A 23,822-nucleotide genomic window follows, 5' to 3' on the forward strand; every position below is an offset into this window, starting at 1 on the left:
CCACCTCGGTCCCTCCCCCTTCTGCACAGAGGCGTCGTCCACTGTCTGTAACTTTGTCATTCTTTTAAAAACGTTTACATGCACGTTTATGGATCCAGGGACAATATTCAGCATTGCGTGGTGTGTGGCCTACACATCTTCTATGGGTGGCATTGTGCCGTCCCTCTCTTGCGTTAACTCTTTTTTTAATTAATTAATTACTTAATTAATTTATTTATTTTTGGCTGTGTTGGATCTTCGTTTCTGTGCGAGGGCTTTCTCCAGTTGCGGCGAGCGGGGGCCACTCTTCATCGCGGTGCGCGGGCCTCTCGCTGTCGCGGCCTCTCCCGTTGCGGAGCACAGGCTCCAGACGCGCAGGCTCAGTAGTCGTGGCTCACGGGCTTAGTTGCTCCGCGGCATGTGGGATCTTCCCAGACCAGGGCTCGAACCCGTGTCCCCTGCATTGGCAGGCAGATTCTTAACCACTGCGCCACCAGGGAAGCCCTCTTGCATTAACTCTTGCTTTGGTATCTCCCACTTACACCCCACACCCCTTTTCCCTGCTGTGTAGTATTCTACCCTCAGAAGACACCACAACTTACCCACCCGGCACCCTGCTGATGGACATACCATCGCAAGCCTTCATAGGTGCCTCTTGGGAGGGAGTGTGTTTAACCAGAGGTCAGAGAACTGTGGCTCGTGGCTGCGTCCGGCCGTTCCCTGTCTTTGTAAATAAAGCTTTATTGGCACACGGCCACACCCACCAGACTGTGTATGGTCCATGGTTACTTTCTCACCAGGGACCCACCAACCCCCAAGTGCTTACCTTTACGGCTCTTTCCAGGAAAATCTGCAGCCCCCAATCTGCCCTCTGGTTTTTCTCCTTTCTCATCGTGGGAAACCTTTGGCCGCTACCAGAGCAGAGTGGCTCTGTGGTCCTTTTGCGGGGGACATACATCCTTGGCTTCTTTCGACATTTCAGTCTCAGTTCTGAGAGTTACTGCTGATTTTAATCGCCGTTTGACCTACAGCAGGTCCAGAGGAAATCAAGCCGGGGTCGGGGGGAAGGGGGCGGGTGGGCCATTGCAGGAACCGTGAATGAAGTGGGAGTGTCATTCCTGAGCGCAGTGTGATGTAGTGTCTGCCGGGCATCTCACCGGAGAGTCACTGTTTCCCCCTTTGTGATTAATAAGCAACTTGCAGGGAGATCCTTCAGTCTCTGCAAATACCACTCCTCCTCCAGGTCACCCCACAGTGTCAGCGCCCACTGACGATTCCTGCCCGAAACCAGGACCCTGGTGCCCAACAGGGACCCTCCTTCCATCCCTCCTCCTAAAGGTACAGGTCAGGATCACATACCTGCTCTTATGTACAATTTACAGAGAACAAAAGGGGAATCCAGGCAGGTGAAGCATCTTGCCTTGAGGTCGTGTGGCAAAAGGGCACAGCTGGCATTCAGACAGGTTTTTTTAATTAAAAAAAAAAAGCCTTATTGAGATATATTCACATACCATAAAATTTACGCTTTTAAAGTGTATATAGTTCAGTGGGTTTTAGTACATTCACAGAGACATGCATCCATCACCTCTATCTAATTCCAGAACATTCCATCACGCCAAAAGGCAACCCCGTGCCCATGAGTAGTCACCCCCATCCCCTCCCCCAGCCCCTGGCAACCACGAACCCACTCTCTGTCTCTGTGGATCTGCCTGTTCTGGACGGTTCACAGAAACGGAATCCTACACTATAGAAACCCACGCAGTTCTGATGGCAAGTTACTGGGTCACACTGAGGCTGCCTCATTCAGAAAAGAGAATTGATTCATGTCTTTCTCATTCTAACTTGGGGGGGAAAAAAACCCTGACAACTCCAGCGTTCAACATGGTGTGCACTCAGCCCCTCTTGTTCTCAAGCTCAAATTCCCAGGGCAAGAAGCCCTGTGGGGCAGGTGTCCACTCCTGTGGCGGGAGGGGTGGGGAGAAGGGGCCACGGCCCCCGGGCGGCCACGGCTGGATCTCTATTCCTGTTTCCAGCCCCTCCTTCCTTCCTTCCCCTTCTCCAGGCTTTCTCAGGGTTGGCCAAGCTGTGCTTCAGACCTCCCCCTCCCCGACCCCGTCCTGTCCAGGGAGTGGGGTTTGCTGAAAGAGGGAACAGGGAGGGGTTGGTCCAATGAGGAATCATTTCCCATCCCTGAAGCCAAATGGTGGGGACCGGGGAGGATCCGGGGTCCCTGCAGGAAAGTGGATGGGCAGCTCCTTCCCAAGAGAGGGAAGGCAGTGGAGTTGGGGGCACTGAGAACTGGAGAGCTCTGGCTGCTTTATGTCCTTAGATGTGTGAAGGCGGCAGGCATCTGGGGCAGGTGGGGACTGCGGTGTAGTGTTTCTGGGGGATGCATCCTGAGCCCCTAGGCCCTTGTAGGATGGACCTAGGGCATCAACCCCCTGGAATGTGCCAGAAGAGCTGTACACAGCCTGGGCAGTGAGGGTCTTCGAGGCATGGAGGGGGCAGAGCCAAAGGGCACCAGGGTCTAAGGGGATGAGGTGTGGCTGACCATCACCCAGGAAGACACTCAAGCTGGCTGTGCAGGGACCACTGAAGGGAAGGGGCCACCGGCACAGGGCAGCTCCAGGCCGGGCCCCCCGCCCCACTTGCTGACTCTGCCCTGCTGGCTGACCTTTCCACCGCCACCAATAACCCCCAAGCAGAGAAGGGCAAGACAGGGACCCAGAAAGGACATTTCCCTTCGTGGGCTCAACCCTCTTCACACCCACACCCTATGAAATGAGAGTCTTGCTAGTAAAAGTCAAGACAGGAACGCAGTGGATGTCTCCTCATAACTCTGCTGCCCTTACCTGGAGGCAGAGTCCCAGGCCGCACCTCAGACCCGCAGGATCGGAATCTGCATTCCTGGCAGGATGCCCAGGTGGTCTCGCGCACATCTGAGAGGTGCCAGCGGGGACTCTGCCCCCTGACCCCAACCTGGACCCTCTGCTGAGGTAAGCACCTTACCTGTCCACATCAGCAGTTCTCACCTGGGGCAGTTCTGCCCCCAGGGGACCCTGGGCCACATCTGGGGACATCTGTGGTGGCCACGACTGGGGGTGCTCCTGGCACCGAGCGGGTGGGGCAAGGATGCTGCTCAGCCGCCCACAGAGAATGACCTGATCCCAAATGTAGACAGTTTTCCTTTAAGATAAATTTATTTAAGTTTGGGTAATTATTTTGAGAAACCCTATTCTGGGAGATGAACACTAAGCAAGTGCAAAGGTCCTGGGGCAGGTTTTTGACGACAGATCCAGAGAGCCAGGCAACTTGCCAGAAACCTCCCAGCCCTGGATCCCCCAACAGGCTCTGTCCTCACCCTCATTGCCTTTTAAGTAACAGTCCAAACCGTGGGCCTCCTGCCATGATGCCAATGTGACAAGTTTCCTCTGGCTGATAATAAATCAGAGAGTCGGCCTCAAGGGCTTCAAATGCTTTCAGGCGCACAGCCTCTGTTTTCTCTGCCATGACCCTTTCCCTGATACGGCTGAGGTGTGTCAGGGAATAAACTCCAGGGATGAGTATTGTTCAGGATGTGGGATGCTGAATTTAAGTTCCCGGAGGTCAGACTCAAGCTAGACTGGGCTCTTTCCCTCAGTGGAAGAAAGAGGCTGAGAAAAATGCCTCTTTGACTCACAGGAGAGCTGATGGGGTTTTATTTTTATTCTTTTAAACGACTCTCCCGGCACATCAGAGGGCCACAGGGCTTCAAGCATTCTGTCTCCATGGAGACAGAGCCTATCTCCATCCTGGCTCCACAAGCCCAGCCTGGGGCTGAGCCGAGAACCAGGGGCTGGGCAGGGCCAAGGGGTGGAATGTTCTAAGAGGACTCTGGACCCCTCACCCGGGCTCTGCTCCTCCCCCAGTCCTGATGTCCTGCTCCTGTCTGGGGGTGGGCAGGTGGCTTCTGGTAACAGTCATGATAATAGCCATTTATTGAATGATCAAGATGTCCCAGGCGCTATGCTGAGCCTCACCTATTAGCTCACTGAATCCATGCCAGGGGCTTCACCCTCTTAATCTCACTCGGCAAATAAGGAAATGGAAGCTTGGCTGTGTAAAGCGTGGGAAAGACGGTGTGGGATCACGGGAAGCGTGTGGGTTCTGGAGTCCAGCTGGCTGGGTTCAAATCCCAGCACCCTCGCTGTGTGACTTTGCCCAAGTGACTTGACCTCTCTGAGCCTGTTTCCCCCTCTGTAAAGCGGGTATGGGAACAATACTTACCTCTTACGTTTGCTATGAGGGTGAGTTTGCCTGGGGAGCAAAGTTTAAGGGGGGGGTGCCAAAAAACATCAAGATAAAGATCATTTTAATGCAATAATTTTTTCTTTTTTTTTTTGAAGATCTGGGTTGTGTTATTTATTTATTTTTATAAATTTATTTATTTTATTTATTTATTTTTGGCTGCATTGAGTCTTCATTGCTGTGCGTGGGCTTTCTCTAGTTGCGGCGAGCGGGGGGTGCTCTTTGTTTCACTGCGCGGGCTTCTCATTGCGGTGGCTTCTCGTTGCAGAGCACGGGCTCTAGGCACATGGGCTTCAGTAGTTGTGGTGCATGGGCTTAGTTGCTCCACGGCATGTGGGATCTTCCCGGACCAGGGCTCAAACCCGTGTCCCCTGCACTGGCAGGTGGATTCCTAACCACTGCACCACCAGGGCAGTCCAATGCAATAATTGAAAAAAAACTAAAAATAATGCTGAAAAAATCCATGGTGAACAAAATGTCAACATTTTAAATAGAATCAGAATTACTGAGGTTTCCTTTGGCTCAGTATGGCACTGTTTCTGATCATGTTTTTATTTTAAAATAAAAACAAAATAAATTTAAAATGAAGTCCGTGTTGGTAGACTGCCCCCAGTGGCTGTGTGGTGCTCTTTCTCTTACAGCCACTGATCCCTGTTTCTCCAACCCTGCCTCAGGGCCTTTGCACTTGCCACTTCATTCTCATCTTTGCTTGAAGGCCATCCTCTCTAAGTCTTCCCTGAATTTGCCTCCTAAAGCCGTCCCTCCACTTCTGTTTCCTCCATTGCATTGATGACGGTGTAAAATATCTGGTTTACTTGTCTGTACCCACCCCAGGCATTTGTTGTGTGGATCAAATGAGTTCATACATGTCAAGCACTTAGCACAGAGCCTGGCACCTGGAAAGAGCTATGTGGCTTATCAATAAACGAGTAAGTATATAGCAAATTAGAATTAAATTAATTAAATTAAAATGAGTATAAATGCTATGGAGGAAAAAGGAAGCCTGAGAAAGGAAGTAATGGTAGCTGAACGATTTTCGATCAGGTGGACAGAGAAAGTGATGGGAGATTGAAAGAGTGGGCCATGCATCATTTGGGGGAAGGGAATTTCAGGCACAGCCTGTGCAAAGGCCCTGGGGCAGGACCATGCCTGGTGTGTTGGAGGAACAGCCAGGAGGCCCGTGTGTCTGGAGCAGAGGGAGCGAGGGGGAGAGAGGGAGGAGGGAAGGGCAGGGAAGGGACAGGACAGGTTGTGCATGGCCTTGTGGGCTGCAGGAAGGACTGGGGTTTTAATTTTGGGACATCTTTGTAGAGTTTTTTTTTTTTTTTTGAAGTATAGTTGATTTACAGTATTGTGTTAGTTTCAAGTGTACAGCGAAGTGGTTTGGTTTTATATATATATGTATTCTTTTTCAGATTCTTTTTTTTAATATCTTTTCTTAAAATTAATTAATTAATTATATTATTTATTTATTTATGGCTGCGTTGGGTATTCGTTGCTGTGCGCAGGTTTTTCTCTAGTTGCGGCGAGCGGGGGCTAATCTTTGTTGTGGTGCACGTGCTTCTCATTTCGGGGGCTTCTCTTGTTGAGGAGCACGGACTCTAGGCACGTGGGCTTCAGTAGTTGTGGCACGTGGGCTTCAGTAGTTGTGGCTTGCGGCTCTGTTGCTCCGCCGCATGTGGGATCTTCCTGTACCAGGGCTCGAACCTGTGTCCCCTGCATTGGCAGGCGGCTTCTTTACCAGTGCACCACGAGGGAAGTCCCTTTTTTCAGATTCTTTTCCATTATAGGTTATTACAAGATACTGAATATAGTTTCCTGTGCTCTACAGTGGATCCTTGTTGTTTATCTCTTTTATATATGGTAGTGTGTATCTGTTAATCCCAAACTCCTAATTTATACCACCCCCTTCCCCTTTGGTAACCATAGGTTTGTTTCCTATGTCTGTGAGTCTATTTCTGTTTTGTAAATAAGTTCATTTGTATCATTTATTTTAGATTCCACATGTAAGTGATATCATACGATATTTGTTTTTCTCTGTCTGACTCACTTCACTTAGTATGATAATCTCTAGGTCCATCCATGTTGCTGCAAATGGCATTATTTCATTCTGTTTTTTATGGCTGAGTAGTATTCTGTTTTTTTTGTGTGTGTGTGTATATATATATATATATATACACACACACACACACACACACACACAACAGAATATATATACAGGATATATATATATATATATATATATATATATATATATATCACATCTTTATCCATTCAGCTGTTGATGGACATTTAGGTTGCTTCCATGTCCTGGCTATTGTAAATGGTGCTTCTATGAACATTGGGGTGTATGTATCTTTTCGAATTAGAGTTTTCTCCGGATATATGCCCAGTAGTGGGATTGCTGGTTCATAGGGTAGCTCTATTTTTAGTTTTCTGAGGAGCCTCCATACTGTTCTCCATAGTGGCTGCACCAATTTACATTCCCACCAACAGTGCAGGAGGGTTCCCTTCTCTTCACACCCTCTCCAGCATTTATTGTTTGTAGGCTTTTTGATGATGGCCATTCCGACCTGTGTGAGGTGATACCTCCTTGTGGTTTTGATGGAGAGTTTTAAGCAGGGTTGACATGATGCCCATAGAGCACTCGGCCCAAATGCGTCCATATCCTTCGAAATATTTTGGACAGTATGTGTACATGGCAAGCGTGACAGAAAGTGTTGCTGTTGATATAACACAATGATTGCTATTTCTATTTCATAAGTTACAAACTTGAAACTGCTGAGCGCAGTGCCTAGCACATAGTATTATCAAAGTGTTCTTTCTTGTTGCTGTTATTATTATTATTCATGATTGTATACTTAAACATTCCAAGGACAGCCCTGTAAATGCCAAGTAAGCACCGTATAGAACTGTGCGCTACTTTTAGTGTTTTTCCTGCTGTTATCAGTGGGAGGAGCCCGTGCCACCTGGGGGCCTGGTCTGTCCTGCCTAAAGCTTCGCTGTCACCTACCCAGAAAGCAGGGGCTACGGGCCCGGTGGACTCAGTTTACCGGCCCGGACTGGGCGCCGGGATGCGGGATGTGAGATTCAGGATGTTCCAAGTGCGATGTGGGATGCGCGATTTGGGGTGCGCGATGAGCGCGGAGGCGGGATGCGGGATGCGGGATGGGCGATGCGCGCGGGGGGCGCCGCCTCGGCGAGGCGCGCTCTGGCCGCCAGGGGCCGCTGCGGAGCCGCCCTTTTGTGGTCCTGATGCTGGAGCGAGCGGGCGCGCGGAGGAGGGAGGAGGGCGCGGGGACGGGGCGGGAGAGAGGCGGGAGGCGGCGTCCGTCGCTCCAGCTGCGAGTCCGCCCGCCGCCCGCCGCCGCCGCCGGCTCGGTCCCGCGCCCGCCGCCCGCCTTCGCCCGCCATGGCCCGCCTAACGGAGAGCGAGGCGCGCCGGCAGCAGCAGCAGCTCCTGCAGCCGCGGCCCTCGCCAGTGGGCAGCAGCGGGCCCGAGCCCCCCGGGGGGCAGCCCGACGGCATGAAGGACCTGGACGCCATCAAGCTCTTCGTGGGCCAGATCCCGCGCAACCTGGACGAGAAGGACCTCAAGCCGCTCTTCGAGCAGTTCGGCCGCATCTATGAGCTCACGGTGCTCAAAGACCCTTACACGGGCATGCACAAAGGTGGGCACCCGGCCCCCTCCCTCCCCTCCCCTCTCCTCCCTCGGCCTCCCCACCCCACCTTCCGGTATCTTCTCCCCCCCACCCCACCAACCCTCCTCTCCTCACCTCCTCCCTCTGCTTGCCTCTGCCACGGCATCATTTCTCCCCCCCACCAACCCTGTTCCACCCACCCCCTCCTCCCCCCTCTGGGGGTGCAGCTGACAGATCCGAGCTGGCCCCCTCCCCTCCTCCGCCCCCTCTCCCTCCCTCCCCACCTTCCGGCATTCTCTCTCCCTCTCCCTCTCTCTCTCTCTCTCTCTCCCTCTCTCTCTTCTCTTTCCTTTTCTCTCCTCTCCCATCTCCCTCTACCTCCCATCCTCCCCCCCCACCAGCATCCTTCTCCTTCTCTCTCTTGCTCTCTCTCTCCCTCCCTCTCCCTCTCATTCCCTCTAGACCCCCACCCCTTCCTCCCTCCCTCACCCACTCTTTCCTGCCCTTTTGCTTGGGGAGCTGCCTGAACACTGCCACCCCTCCCTGCCGCCCCCCTCCCCATTCATTCGGCCTCTCCAGGCCCCGTCGGGGAAGTTTGCACCTCTGGACTCCATTGCTCTGGTCATTTTCACAAAGCCAGGCCGGTGGGGCAGGTCCAGCCGGCCACGGGGGACACGGATGCCCAGGATCCCGGGCTAATCGGTAACTACAAAGAAAGCGGGGTGGGGGGCTGGGGTGCAGGCAGCTAAGCCAGTCAGGGGGAGCACCAGCCTCGGGTGGTTAAAAGGCTACCGCTTGCCCTCCCCCCTGCCCACCCTGTCTGGAGCAGCATCCCCCCCTCCATTTCTCTATGGCCCCCCACCCTGAATGCCGCCTCCACCTTTGGCTCAAGTTAAAACTGGCCAAGCCTGTTAGCAGTGTGTTGAAGGCTGAGGCCAAAGACGATGAGCCTGGACCGTCCATCTGGCAGAGCCCAGATCCTGGGGTGGATGAAGAGGCGTGGGCGACCTGTGAGCCCTGCGGGGGAGGCAGGTGGGGTGTGGAGGCCTGCCCGCCTCCCTGCCACCTGATTCTCTGGTGGCATGCTGGGAGGGGGTGCCAGGGACTGTGGCCCCAGCCCTGGGCTCTGATCATGGCCCAGTATCCGAATGGGGGTGGCCCTGACAGTTCTTCCGGCAGGGGCTGGGGACTGCGGGTGGGGATGGTAGAGGCTTTGTGCTGACACCCCAGGTGAGACCCTGGAGGGGTCTTGGGGATGGATCAGGTCCCATGACCTATTTCAGGCCCCATTCATGCCTGTCCTCCCTTCAGTGTGGCAGGCATGGTAAGCATGAATACGTGTTTGTTGAATGAATGGATGAATGAATGAGTGAATGAATCAATGAATGATGGGTCAGGGCAGGCCATAGGGAGGGTCTGGTGGGTTGGAGCCCAGGCCTGCCACTTCACCTAGACCCTCCAGCCGGTACCCTGGGGGAGGAAAGCAACTCTTCCCATCCCCCACCTCTTTTCAAATCCAACCATAACCAAAAAAAAAAAAGGGCCTGGAAAATCTAACTTCTCCCTGTGGCCTAGGAGGGCAGAGGGCTTGCACTCATCCACGAGTCAGGCTAAGGGGTCCACGGCTGTACGGAGGGCTCTTTCCACAGCCCTCACCTCCTGGTGTGTCTGAAGGGCCATTTTCTAGAAAGATTCTGGTGGGGTGGGGGAGTGTCCACGTGGCCCCCCACAAATGTTGAATTGAAAGGCTGTCGGTCAGCTCTGGGTCAGGGAGACAGATGGGGTACGGGGAGAAGGAGACACCCGGTGGCCCTCCCCTCGTTTCTCATTTTTAAATCTCCCCTGGAGACCCCTGCCGCCCCCGCAGCGTGGGAAGGTGAGGGAGAAACTGTGGCTGGATTTTCACCTGGTCAGAGCCTCAGTTTACCTTCTGTTAACAGAGCAGGGTCTCATGAATGTGGGTGGGATTATTTTTTTCTGGCTGGAGAATGTTGGGATGGGGGGCATCTCAGGGTGTTTCCCATTTGCGATCTTTCCTTGGAGGGTGAAAATTAGGAAGCTGGATGTCCATGACACCTGGCTCTCAACCTCCACTTTGCAGGAGACTTGGGTCGGGCTGAGCCCTGGATGCAGGGCCTGGGGGTATGGGGGGTGGGGGTCTTCCCCTTCTATTCTGCCTCCCAGTATGATCAGGACCCGAATGGTTCCCCCTCCTGATCCCACCTATGCTGGGCCTGGCAGGACCTTACCTGTGGATGGGAGCTGGGGGGAGCTGAAGGCCAGCAGCTGGGATCGAGGCCTGTTTGTGGGGCTCAGCTGTGTGACCTCTGGCCAGTGGCTGCCCCTCTCTGGGCCTCAGCCAAAGGGAAGTGGAAGGATGCCTGGGAGGTTGTGGTGTGGGGACGAGCTCCAGGCCCCTCCTGCCAACACGTCTCTAGTTTCGTTTCTGGGGAGCCTACAGGGTGCAGGGTGCCTGCTGGGGGTGCTGGCTGAGAACCATGGGGTGGGAGTGTGGACCCCGGGTTGTGGAGAGAAATCCCCTGAGAGCTTTCTGGGCCACCGGAGGCTGGGCACCAGGGGAGCTGAAAGGGCCGGAGTGGGGTGAAGTGAAAACACCCATTGTGGTCCCCGTGACCCCAGCACCCAGTGGGAGAAGGACCATCCAGTATCACATTATTCTTATGATCACCATTGCACCCTTAATTTTCACATTTGGGGGCCTGTTTGATCCTCAGTGAAGGTATCGTCACTCCCATGAGCTTGTGAGCACCTGTGCATTTCATCCAGAAGGGAAACTGAGGCTGGAAGGGCAAATACTGGGTCCCAAGGACCGACCAGAGCTGCCCCCCAGCTGTCACCCACCTGTCTCCCTCCCAGGCCAGAAGAAGCAGAAGTATATCTGTGTGATGAAGGGGCGACAGTGTCCCCCAAGCTGAGGATGAGGACCCCCCCCCCACCGCGGTGGTGTTGGGGGGGGAGGGGAGGGGGCGGGGCTGTGACATCTGACAGCCGTGGCCAAGGGTGGGGGGTAGGGACACCCCATTTCCTATGGGCCGTGCTGGGACCAGGAGAAAGGCAGGGAGTCCAGCTGGGTCCTTGGGCTCTGGGGATGGGGCAGCGTTGCAGGGAGAAGGCAGGGCGGGAAGTGAAGATTCCTCAGGAGCAGGGCCGGCCCCTGGGTGCTGGCTTTTTTTGTTTTTAAGAGAGAGAGATGGAGACAGAGGTGGAGAGACACAGCAAGAGCAGAGAAGGAGAGAGATACACAGAGACGGAGGGAGGGAGAGACCCAGGGAGCCGCCCCCAGACCCCCCCCCCCACAGGAAGAGGCAGAGAGAGGGCGGGAGTGGGGCAGAGCTGGAGAAGGGGGGGCAGGGAGGCCACGAGACCTTCCCCCCGCCCAGATCGGCGCCCCATCCAGAGAAAGGAGGCCTCCCCCGCCGCTCCCAGCCCAGCTCGGGGCTCAGGCCAGGCACTGGGGGGGGGGTCTCCCACTGGCCAGTGTCCAGTCATCACTCTCTCCAGTCACCTTCTGGGGGACAGGCCCCCTCTGGGACCCTCCCTCCGAAGGCGCTGGGTGCACGTGGGGTCCCCGGAGGTGCCTGGTGTGGCTCGGGCCGTCCCTCTCCCGATCGGGCTGAATATTAATACCCAACCTGCCCGGGGCAGGCGCCTGCCAGAGGGCTCGTCCGCTGCCGCGCGGCCCCCATTTATGGTAATCACATATATATTTGCATGTTAATGACAATATTTGTCTTAAAGCGGAGGTTGTGAGGGGGGCCTGTGCAGGTGGAGGGGGCGGGTCGGGGGCCTACGGTTTCCATGGGAGCACCAGCTGCTCGGCTGGCGGCAGGGGGGGAGGCTGTAGCACGCCGCGATTGAGGCGTGAGATTCCGAGTGTGACGTGCCAGCCCCAGGGAGACGGCGGGCTGGGCGGCCGGCAGGCGCTGCCTGGCGGGGGGGACGGAGGGAGGGGACAGCGGCGGGGGGCTGGGGAGAGCCACCAGGGCTGGCTGTGCGGCTTCGAGCCAGGCACACCCCTCTCAGTGCCTCAGTTTCCCATGATGATGGGTTTAACAGGCTTTTCTGAGGGTGACTGTGCCATCGTTTCTGCCTTCCTTTAGGCTGAGGAAGGCTTGAGCGCCTACTGTGTGCCGGTGTTGGTGCAGGGCTGAGATTCTGAACAAATAGGAATCCCTATGTGGCACGATGGAGTCAACAAGCCGTAAATCCATCTCCCCCTATGACCAACATTTATTGAGCACCTGCTGTGTCCCAGGCCCCGTCCTAGACCCAGGATACAGTGTTGGGCAAACAGATAAAAATCCTCTCCCAGACTCGTCCCACCCCCAGATCCCACATGGTGGAGGACACAGTGAGGAACCAGGAGGTTACAAGGCACTGATGTCAGGGCTGCGATGGTGGAAACACATGAGCGGGGACAACCCAGAAGAGGCCCCAGCCTCCTCAGTGCTGTTATCTATAGAGTTGGGAGGCCAGCGGGACCTCCCATCTCGGAGAGGGTTGGGGGATGTAAGGACCAGAATGGTGGTTAAAGCTCTTGACACAGGGCTGGGCACAGAGCCATGCTTATTATGCGAGTAAGCTGAGACCTGAAGGGTGGGAAAGCTCTGTTGACGGGGAAGGGTGTTCCTGGTAGAGTATGTGCAAAGGCCCAGAGCAACGCTGATGCCGACTCTGGGAAAGTTCAAGCAGGGGAAAGACAGAGTTTTTGCCCTGGTGGGAAAACAGCAAAGAGTCCTGGGAGCCCCAGGGTCCCCTTCTGATGTGGGGCATATCTGGCAGGGCTCCTCTGAGAAGTTCTGGCACGGGGGGGTGGACCCACGAGCTATCTCTGAAATAGGCCCGTGACTCTCTCTTTCACCCCTGATGTTGGCAGATGAGACCCTCGCCATTAGGAGCACTCAGTAGGACCACACTCACTAATTTAGCCAACACTTCCTGAAAGCCTTTTGGGGCCTTGCCTTGTACTAGGCAAGAGAGATCTGAGACCCCTCTGATTGGTAGACAGAGCTAGACATTGGCGCCTATAGCTGGAATGGTCAGGGTTGTATGAAAGGGAAGGGATGCAGGGTTGAGGGAACTGGATAGGACATTGAAGGCTCTGCCTGGGGACTCTGGCTGCATGGCGGAGGGACATTAGAAGTGGGGTTTTGAAGGATGAATAGGAGCTTGCCAGGTGGAGAAAGCATTTCATGTATTTATTCACAGAGCACTTTTTTTGTTCTGGGCCCTTTTATGGGTGTGAAAAAAAGCAGTGAGTCAGCTAGGTGGATGTCTCTGTCCTCATGGATGTGGACAGAGGGAACTGGGTTTGCAAAGGCCTGGAGGAGTGAAGGGGCACAGATGGAGTAGAGGAGGAATTAGGTGAGGCATGGGAGGTGAGGCCAGAGAGTTGGCATGGGCTGGACCCTGAAGAGCCTCTTATGCTGGACTGAGCTTGGACTCTTTCCTGAGGACACTGGGGAGCCATGGAAGAATATGGAGCAGGGGAGGATCTCAGACCTGCATGAAAAGGGAGCTTCATGTCCTGTTAACTGTCATGGCCACCATTGGCCTCTTTCCAGCCTCCCAGCCTTGTTCAGCATATGCACATTTCCTACACACCTGGATGGGTACAACAGAAGCTTCCCCTTGGGGCGAGGCTCACAGTGTGGGACAAGAGGGTCACAAAGAAGCAGACATGTGCTCAGGTCGCAGTGGTTCTTAGAAAACCAGATTCCCCTCCCCCACATGGATAGGCGAGGAATTGGGGCTCAGTGATGGGCAACACCCAGACTCAAGTCACACAGCAGTATAGCTAGGTGTCACACCTCCCAACCTGAGACTTGACCCACTTTGGAAGAGAAATAAAGGAGTCAGAGAAAGAGATGTGATTGTGGAGACATAGACTCAGGATGAAAGCCATCCAGGGATGCTGGCTGTCCTTGTCCAGGGCCAGAGGGAGGGGCTGCTAGGTTTGGAAGACACTGACCTAGCAATAGCCCTGTTGGTCTGGGGTCATGGTCATCATCACTGACATGTAAGCTCTGTGAGGGCAGGGACTGTGTCTTGTTCACCATTTTTTTTTTAATTAATTAATTAATTTTTGCTGTGTTGGGTCTTCGTTTCTGTGAGAGGGCTTTCTCCAGTTGTGGCAAGCGGGGGCCACTCTTCATCGCGGTGCGCGGGCCTCTCACTATCGCGGCCTTTCTTGTTGCGGAGCACAGGCTCCAGACGCGCAGGCTCAGTAGTTGTGGCTCACGGGCCCAGTTGCTCCGCGGCATGTGGGATCCTCCCAGACCAGGGCCCGAACACGTGTCCCCTGCATTGGCAGGCAGACCCTCAACCACTGCGCCACCAGGGAAGCCCTTGTTTACCATTTTGAAGTGGATCGTGTGGATGAACAAGGGCCTGAGGGAATGAGAGGATGGGAAGGTGAGGGAGTGGTTGGATGTGGGGGGTGGGGCTGGTCAACAGGTGGATAGATGGATACATGAGTAGATGGCTCTAGGTATGAATGGACGGATGGGTGACAGTGACTTGGCTGTATGAGTGCATTGCTGGATGAAAGAGTGGGTAGACAGATGAAAGGCTGAATGGATTGATGGATGGATGGGTGGGTGGGTGGGTAAATGGATGGATTAATAGATGGATGGATGGATGGATGGATGAATGGATGGAGGAATAAATGGGTAGAGGGGTGGATGGATGGGTGAGTGGACGGATAGAGGGACGGATGGCTGGCTGGCTGGCTGGATGGATGGATGGGTTGGTGGACACCCCTCCATTTACCACCTTCCTCCCCACCTGAATGGGAATGACCATCAGCTTTGCAGCCGGGCAGGCTTGGTTCCTATTCCTGGCTCTGCTTTTTATTTCTGTGTGATCTTGGACAAACCACCTTATCTTTTTTCTGAGCCTTAGCGTCCTCATTTGTAAAAGAGAAAGAATATCCATAGTTGTCTTACAGAGTAGTTGTAAAAATTAGAATTAATTTATAGAATGTGGTTAATGCAATCACTATCAGTAGTGTCTTGTGTATACTTGGTGTCAGTAAATGGTTGGGTAGCCAGATAGTCAACAACTGTCTGTCAAGTCTCTGGGATGTGCCAGAGCTAGGCTCTGGGGGACACAAAGCAATCTGAGGGGAGGAGGGATTGACAATAAATGAGCAAACAGTTGAATAAGATTTGGGTAGGAGAGAGTTGCTCTGGAGGAAGTAAAATGAGATGTGTGTTGAAGGGTGACAGCTGACCTTGGGTGACTGAAGATGTCAGGAGGTGACATTTGGGATGAGAACTGCAATACAGATGAGAAAGATGTTGTTCTAAAGCCAAGGGAAAGGCATTCCAGGAAGAGGACATGGCATGTGCAAAGGCCCTGAGGTCAGAATTAGTTTGCTGTGTTGGGAGAATAGTGGCCTGTGTGTCTCAGGGCCCAAAAATCTGGAGGTAGAGAGCACAGCATGTGCAAAGGCCCTGGGGCAGGATAGGGCCTGGTGTATCAGAGGAATAGCAGAGATTTCTGCCACCACGGTTGAGCCCAGCTCCTCTGAGGGGCTCCTGAGAGATGGCGGGTTGCCTGCAGATGTCATGTAGGGTAGATTGTGACCTCCCCTAACTGTCCTCCTACTTCTCCCAGCAGCCTTTAAGGGTGGAGTCTTCACTTCTGAGAGGTGGGGAGGGGGCACTCATTATGTCCTTGTCCCTGACCCTCTGCTAGGAGGAGGGACCCAAGGAAGCATTCCCACCACAACTAGGGGTCTCCCGAGCAACCTCATGGGGAAAGGCAGGCTCAGAGAGGGGAGGGCACCTCCCCAAGGACACACAGCATGTTCATCATAGCAGTGTCTACGTTGGAAGGGTTTTGGTGTCATCTAGAGCTACCCCAAGTGGGTGGGCAGGGCTGCAAGGTCATTTCTTCACCTACATACCCACCCCCTCTCTCAACTGTTTGTTTTTTTTTTTTGTCGCTATTATGTGCCACCTTTGAGTGAACCAGACCTACTGTGCCCACGAGGAGCACAATGTGCTGTGAGAAAGTTGTCAGAACAGCTGAGTGGTCCTAAGGGTGGTGATTTGTGGTGATTAAAAAAGTCAAATCGTCATCTCTTGGTGGGGGGAGATGAGGAGGAGGAAGGGGTCCAGTGAGGTGGGTCTCACCCAGAGCGATCCTGCCCCCTGGGGGACACTCGGCATTGTCTGGGGACATCTGTGGTTGTCATGAGTGGGGGAGTCCTGGCTTTGGCTGGGGACCAGGGAGGCTGCTCCACACCCTACAGCACCCAGGATGGCCCCCACAGAGGATGACCCGGCCCCGATGGCAGCAGTGCCAAGGGGGGGACCCCGATCTAGGATCACACCAACATTCTGGCCTGAGCGGTTGGTGGTCAGTGTGGTGTCATGTAGACAAGCCCTCAGGGTGCTCAGGATAGAACCATGGAGTCACCCTCACTCTCCCCCCCCTCACACCTCTGCTCCCCATCCCTCCCTCCTGATGGCTCTGCCTTCTAACCTTCTCCACATCCACTCACTTCTCCCCCCAACTCTGTCCACCCCATCATTGCCCACCTGGACCGGCTTCGTCTCCTCCACCCCGGTCCCTCGTCTCCCATACTCACCCCCCACTGTCTGTCCTCCCCACAGCAAGCTGAAGGTGCCTGTGAGCACCTGAGCCAGACCCCACCCCCTCCTCTGCCCACAGCCCTCCAGGGTCCCACCTACCTCCCTTGGGGTAACAGCCCAAGTCCTCCACAAGGCCCTGCACGACCTGCCCCGTCCCCTCCCCTCCTCCCTCTCCCCCCCTCGCTCACTCTGCTCCAGACACACGGGCCTCCTCGCTGTTCCTCCAACACACCAAGTCCGGTCCTTCCCCAGGGTCTTTGCACGGGCTGTGCCCTCTGCCTGGACCACACTTCCCCCAAATAATCACATGCCTCCTCCTTCATCCTCTGTAAACTTCACCTTCTCAGTGAGGCCATCCTGCAGACATGATTTATAATCTCAGCCACTCTCCAGCACTCCAAACGCCTCTTCCCTGCTTTCCCCCTTTTTTTTCTGTGAAAATGAGAACTTCTGATGTACCATAGATTTTACTTTGTATTTTATTGGTTTTTCTCTCCTCCCAATAGACTAGAAACCCTATTAAGATGGGATATTTCTGCCTTTTGTGTTCACTGATAGGTCTCGAGTGCCTAGAAAAGTATCTGAAACACAGCAGGTGGGTGGGTGGATGCACGGATGTATGTATGGATGGATAGATAGCTCGATGTGTGGATGGATGAATGGGTAAATGAATGAATGATGGATGGATGAATAAAGTAATGGATGATAAATGGATAACGGATGGATGGATGGATGGATGGATAGGTGGATGGATGGATGGATGGATATGAGGATGGACAGGTGGTTGAGAGGATAAATTGAATTGTACTAATTGGATGGATGGATGGGTGGATGGATGGACGGATGGATGGATGGATGGATGGACAGGTGGGTGGATGGATGGATGGATGGACAGGTAGATGGGTGGATAGATGGATGGATGGATATGAGGATGGACAGGTGGTTGAGAGGATAAATGAATGGATAATGGATGGATGGATGGATGGACAGGTGGATGGGTGGATAGATGGATGGATGGATATGAGGATGGACAGGTGGTTGAGAGGATAAATGAATGGATAATGGATGGATGGATGGATGGATGGACAGGTGGATGGATGGATGGATGGGTGAGTGCACAGATGGGGGAATCACTGGTGCAGCGATGGTGACTAAATCCGTGGGAGGAGTCAACATGGCCGCAGGCAGGAAGTCGGGGGTCCAGATGAGCCCTGAGAAGCCCCAGTGTGTAAGGTGGGGGCAGAGGAGGAGAGAGCAACAGAGGCTAAGGAGCAGCAGCCCAGAGACGGTGTGCCTGAGGGAGTGTGAGCCCTGGGTCCTAGGTCTTGCCCTCTTGGACAGGAAGCAATGAGTTTATAAGCAGAGGGAGGGGCCCATCAGCCCCACTATCTCAGCAAAGTGGGGGATGGCTTCAGGATGAGAGGTTGGACGAGGAGGTGGAGAGGGTGACCAGGGACAGGGGGTGGTGGAGAGGTGGCGCCACAGCAGAAGGGAATGTCTCCTATAATCCTTAGTGGATGGTATTATTATTTTATGGATGAGAAAGTGGAGGCTCAGAGAGGTTAAGTGGCTGGCCCTAGGTCACACAGCAGAAGGGCATCGGGCAGGGTTAATTCCCCATCTTTAGTCCCTAGATGAGTGCTGAATTGAAAGACCTTGAACCTGGGGTGCCAGTCTGCGGTGGGTGGGGATCAGAGGGGTTTGAGACGAGGGCTTTGCACAATCGGTCATGGTGGGAGTCCTGGCTGGGGAGGGGAGATGTTGGTGGTCAGAGAGAAATGAACAAGGCTGTCTCTCCTGCTTTTGTTTCCCCAGCACAGCTGGCACATGACAGGTGCTCAGGAAATATTGACTGACCCGATGCTGGGCATGGGGGGCGGTGGAGGGAGGGAGAACAATGAATCAAATGTAGTTGCCGCCCTCCAGGAGGTGGTCTTGATATTAGCAGGTCAGTTTGGAAACAAAGTCATTCATTCAGTCAGTATTTATTGAGCACCTACTCTGTTCCTGGCACTATTTAAGTTCTGGGGACCCAAAACTGAACAAAATACAAACCTCCCCCCATCCTCTTGGAAGTGGCATTTCAGTGGGGGAGACAGAAAAAAAAAATTATGTGCCATTTGAGATGGTGACAAAGGCACTGGAAAAAATAGAACAGGGTTGGGGGTGGTTGAGGACTGTTTTTGGTTGCACTGGGTCTTCGTTGCTGCACGCGGGCTTTCTCTAGTTCCGTCCAGCCAGGGCTACTCATTGCGGTGGCTTCTCTTGTTGCAGAGCACGGGCTCTAGGCGCGTGGGCTCAGTAGTTGTGGCTCGCGGGCTCTAGAGCACAGGCTCGGTAGTTGTGGTGTATGGGCTTAGTTGCTCCGCGGCATGTGGGATCTTCCCAGACCAGGGAATCGAACGAATGTCCCCTGCACTGGCAGGCAGATTCTTAACCACTGCGCCAACAGGGAAGCCCCAGGACTGTCGTTTTAAACAGGGTGCTCCGTGGAGGTTTCACTGAGGGGGTGACATTTGAGCCAAGACCTGAAGGAAGTGAGAGGGTGAACCGTGCAGAGATCTGGGGGAACTACATCCCAGAACAGCTTGTGCAAAGGCCCTGGGGCAGGACGGGGCCTGGCGTGTTGGAGGAACAGCTGGGAGGCCCGTGTGTCTGGAGCGGAGTGAGTGAGGGGAAGAGAGGGAGGGGGGAGGGCAGGGAGGGGACGGGGCAGGTCGTGCAGGGCCTTGTGGGCCACGGGGAGGACTTGGGCTTTTACCCCAGGGAGGTGGGAGCCCTGGAGGGTTGTGGGCAGAGGAGGGACGGTGCCTGACTCAGGTGCTCACGGGCGCCCCCTGGTGGCTGCTCTGGGGAGGACAGAATGTGGGCGCCAGGGCGTAGCTGGGGACCAGGGTGGAGGGGACTGAGTTGGTCCAGGTGGGGCTGGACCAGGATGGAGACCAGGAACAGTGGCCAAATTCTTACTGAGCACGTGCTGTGTGCTGGGCCCAATGCTGGACACTGAGAACACATCAGTGACTGGGACACTACCTGTCTCCACCCCCCTGACCCAGCATCAGTTGGGGATGGGGAGGCTTCCCTGAGGAGCAGTGACTCAGTTGGGACCTTCAGGCTGAGGAGAAATGAGCCAGGCAAAGATGAGGGTGAGGGTGTGTGAACCAAGGAAAAAGCAAGTTCAAAGGTAGTCAGCAAGGGACTTCCCTGGCGGTCCAATGGTTAAGACTCCACGCTCCCAATGCAGGGGGACCAGGTTCGATCCCTGGTCAGGGAACTAGATCCCGCATGCCGCAACTAAAAGATCCCACATGCCGCAACTAAGACCCGACACAGCCAAATAAATAAATATTTAAAAAAAACCAAAAACAAAGGCAGTCACTGAGAGGCCAGGCGTGGGGTGTGTCCAGAGTCAGGGTGCAGCCAGGGACACGACCAGTGTCAATCAGGGTCAGTCCCCAGACCTACCAAGCTGCCTGGGAAGTGACAAAAATCCCAGACTTATGCATGAACATAAGGGCTATGAATAGTAAAAAGGAAAAAAAATTGTTTTTCTTTTCATTTTTAAAACAGTTTTTTTAGTTCATTAGATCAATGTAACAAGCTCCAGCGACTTAAGTCGTCCCCAACGCTCTGGAATTTTCTGGAACTCAGAAGCCCTTTACCCACCCCCAGTTTGGGTTTAGCACCAGGGGTTGTTTCTGACTTGCTGCGGGACCTCAGGAAAGCTGCTCAGCATCTCTGAGCCTGGGTTAACTCATCTGTAACATGGGGATAAAAATAGTGAGAATCCAGGGATGGCAGGGAGAGCAGCTGCATGAGGGCTTGGCTCTGTGCACATGGCTGGTACCACTTGGGGGATTTTTAGTCAGTCCTGCGGGGGTCCTTCCTATGAAGACCCCCAAACCCTCAGATCCAGCAGGGCCCAAACCGGGTTCCACCTCTTCCTTCCAAACTGCTCCTCCTCCTGGGTCCCCATCTGTACTAGTTTCCTGGGGTAGCCGTTACAAACGATCACAGATTCTCTCTCAGTCCTGGAGGCCAGAAGTCTGAGATCAAAGCTGTGCTCCCTCTGGAGGCTCCAGGGGAGGGTCCCTCCTGCCTCTTCCAGCTTCTGGGGGCTCCAGGCGTCCCTTGGCTTGTGGCTGCATCCGCCCAGTGTCTGCGTCCATATTCCCCTGTCTTCTGTCTGTGTCTCCTCTTCTGTCTCGTACAAGGACACTTGGCATTGGATTTGGGACCCACGTGGTTGTCCAGGATGATCTCATGTCAAGATCCTTACTTACATCTGCAAAGACCCTTTTTCCAAATAAGGTCCCGTTTCCAGGTTCCTGGAGTGGATGGATCTTTTCTTGGAGGACCACCATTCAGTGCCCAGAGATGCTTCTCATCTTCTGGGCTTCCTTAGCCCTGTGTCCCCACCTCTGCCCCAGGCTGACAACACACAGGGGTGTGTCTATCTCTGCCTCTACCCAGCCTGGAGGCTTAGCATCACCCATTAGTCAAAGCATTGTCCCCAGAACCCCAGCTGAGCAGAGGCCTGTTGCCATGGAGGGACAATGGGCACCTCCGCCCCCTTCCTCAGAGAGGAGCATCCCCAGGGCTGGAGAGAGGAGCATCCTGTGGGCTGGGGGAAGAGCCCTGTGTCCTGTGTCATGCAGGTATGGGCTTAAGTCCTAGCCCTGTCCTATCTGTGGGTGACCTGGGCCACTGGGAACCTCAGTCTCCTCATCTGTAACGTGGGCACTCTTCTCCCCACCATCGTAGGCTCTGTGGGGTCGGCCTGGGTCTCCATGTTTGGGAGGCCTGTATTAATGGTTCAGTTTATCTGTGCATCAAACAGTTGGTGTCTAGACTAGATTGTAGGTGGCCCACAAGGGTCTTTTCATGGATGCGCTTAAGGCCACCTTTGTCTTAAAATATTAAAGGTGTGGAGTGAGTTCAAGGAAGATGGCAGAATTGGGTGCCCCTGCCACTCCACACCCCAGGGACCAAAGCCCCAAAGGTGCAGTGGATGGGAGTGAAGTCCATGACATCGGATACCCCTGGCTTCAAATTCCAGCTCCACCCCTTACCTGCTGTGCAATCATAGGCAAGTCACTTTGTCTCTCTGAACCTCAATTCCTCCGTACTATGCATAACACCTCCCTCATAGGATTCCTGCAGAGAAGAGAGGGGCGTGGAGCCAAGTACCCAGGACAGCGAACGCCCTAAGTGTTCAGTGAATTGGCTGTTATTGCTACTACTGTTATCTTATAAGAGGGGAAATATTGTGGTGCAGAAGGGCTGGGACTGGAGTTAGACTTCCAGGGTTCAGATTCCACCTCTGGGACCCGTCGCTGTGTGACAGCTCAATGTCTGGTGTCTCCATTTTCCCCATCTTAAAATGGGGAGAAAAATAGATACAATAGTGCCATTCTCTTGGGCTAGGCTGAGGGTTTGAAGGGTTCATATGGGTGATGTCTCTATAAGATGCTTGGCACTCAGTGAACTTCAACTATTACTGTCATTATTACAACTTCAAGTCATGAAATTCCAAAAGCTGTGATCTTGGAGCAGAGAGCAGAGGATCTCGTCTAGAGGAGGGACCCTCTGGATTTCCCAGTAAAGAAGTTTCCTCTCTGGGGATCTGCTTGCTTACCTCCAGGGACAGGGCACTCCCTCCCTCCAGAGAGAGCCATGATGAGGTAGATCTAGTTGTTAGACAATTTTCATATATTGAGGAAATCTCTTGTTTCCCAAGGATCCCCCCATTGGTCCCTACTCCACCTGGGGTGTCGAGAGGTCAGCTCTTGTCCAGGCTTTGAAAATGGGGGTGGGTGTGAAGGGAACCATAGGGTTGTCAAGTACTGAGCATTCTGGGTTATTGGTTCTTGGAGGTGGGGCTGCCCTCTTGACCTGCCCCGCCTCTACAGAACCCCAGGGCTTGGCCAGCGCGGGGCTTGGAGTGTGTTTTGCTGAACACCTGGTCCCACCCTCTTGTCATTGACGAGGCTGGTGTATAGGGTGAGGGTAGCCAGGGCTGGAATCTGCTGAGAGGCTCACCCATTGTGGGCACTGGCTGGGCTGAGATTTCCCTGGGAGGGTCCCTCTAGGACTAGGATGCAGCAAAACAGACCCCCTCAATTGAACTGGGGTCCATGGCCTCTTCAACATTTGATCCAGCAGCACATTCTCTCAGAAAGGTGGTACTATTTTAAGGTTCCTTACAGGGAAAGTTAAGGCAGGGGCCTGTGACCCTCCACATAGGCCTGGGGGGCCTATTTCCCTCATAGGCCCTGGGGGAAATTTTTAGAAAAGATGCAAACTCCAAGCAGTGTATCCCAGTGGTTAGCACACAGTTCGAGGCGCCTGACTGCCTGGGATGTTCCACTGTGTGACCTTGGGCAAGTCACTTCCCCTCTCTGTACCTCAACCCCTCATCTGTAAAACGAGGACAATGCCAACAGCTCCTTTGTGGGGTTGTTGTGAGGATTAAATGAGTCAGTATTGAGTATAAGCTTATTAGCAATAAAAACTAAGGAGCTTTATTAACATCATCACTAAAAGTCTGTGTTTGTTGGGAACTGTATTCGTTTGTTAAGGCTGCTGAAATAATGTGCTGCAAACCAGGTGGCTTAAAAAAACAGAAATGTAATCTCTCCTAGTCCAACAGGCCAGAAGTCTGAGATCAAGGTGTTGGCAGGGCTGGCTTCTTTTTTTTTCTTTTTTTTTCTTTTTGGCTGCACTGTGTGGCATGTGGGATCTTAGTTCCCCGACCAGGGATCAAACCCGTGCCCCCTGCATTGGGAGTGCGGAATCTTAACCACTGGACCGCCAGGGAAGCCCCAGGGGCTGGCTCCTTCTGAGACCATTAGGGAGAATCTGATCCAGGTCTTCCAGCTTCTGGTGGTCCTGGCAGTCCTTACTGTTCTTTGGCTTGTCATACATCCCCCAGATTTCTGCCTTCATGTTCACATGGCGTTCTCCCTGTGTGCATGTCTCTGTGTTCAGGTTTTCCCCTTTTATAAGGGTACCAGTCTCATACTGGATTAAGGTCCACCCTACTCTACTATGACCTCACCTTGACTAATTACATCTGCAACGACCCTATTTCCAAATAAGTTCACATTCTGAGGTCCTGTTGGTTAGGAGAACAACATATGAGCTTGGGGGAGGAGGGAGACAATTCAACCCTAATAGAACCTGAAATTCGAGGCTCTATTATCCAGAAACTGGTGAACATGACACGTTTTCACCAATTAGAAAAGAGAAGCTAAGAGGCTGAGAAGAGATAGGGCCAAGAAAACAGGGA

At 53.7% G+C, this 23,822-nt stretch overlaps 1 protein-coding gene across 5 annotated transcripts in view; it reads left to right on the forward strand.

The window, feature by feature from the left end:
• The first annotated feature begins 7,672 nt into the window (after window positions 1–7,672).
• CELF5 (CUGBP Elav-like family member 5) overlaps window positions 7,673–23,822 on the forward strand; it is a 51,507-nt gene continuing 35,357 nt past the window's right edge. For 2 of the 5 annotated variants that reach the window (XM_036848860.1, XM_036848862.1), the window contains exon 1: window positions 7,673–7,937. In XM_036848860.1, coding sequence (XP_036704755.1) covers window positions 7,679–7,937 — 259 coding nt within the window. In that variant the 5' untranslated portion in view covers window positions 7,673–7,678. The remainder of the gene's footprint in view (window positions 7,938–23,822) is intronic. The other 3 variants (XM_036848858.1, XM_036848857.1, XM_036848859.1) reach the window with 2 other exon arrangements.

Source organism: Balaenoptera musculus, chromosome 3, assembly GCF_009873245.2.
Source record: "Balaenoptera musculus isolate JJ_BM4_2016_0621 chromosome 3, mBalMus1.pri.v3, whole genome shotgun sequence".
Lineage (NCBI taxonomy): Eukaryota > Metazoa > Chordata > Mammalia > Artiodactyla > Balaenopteridae > Balaenoptera > Balaenoptera musculus.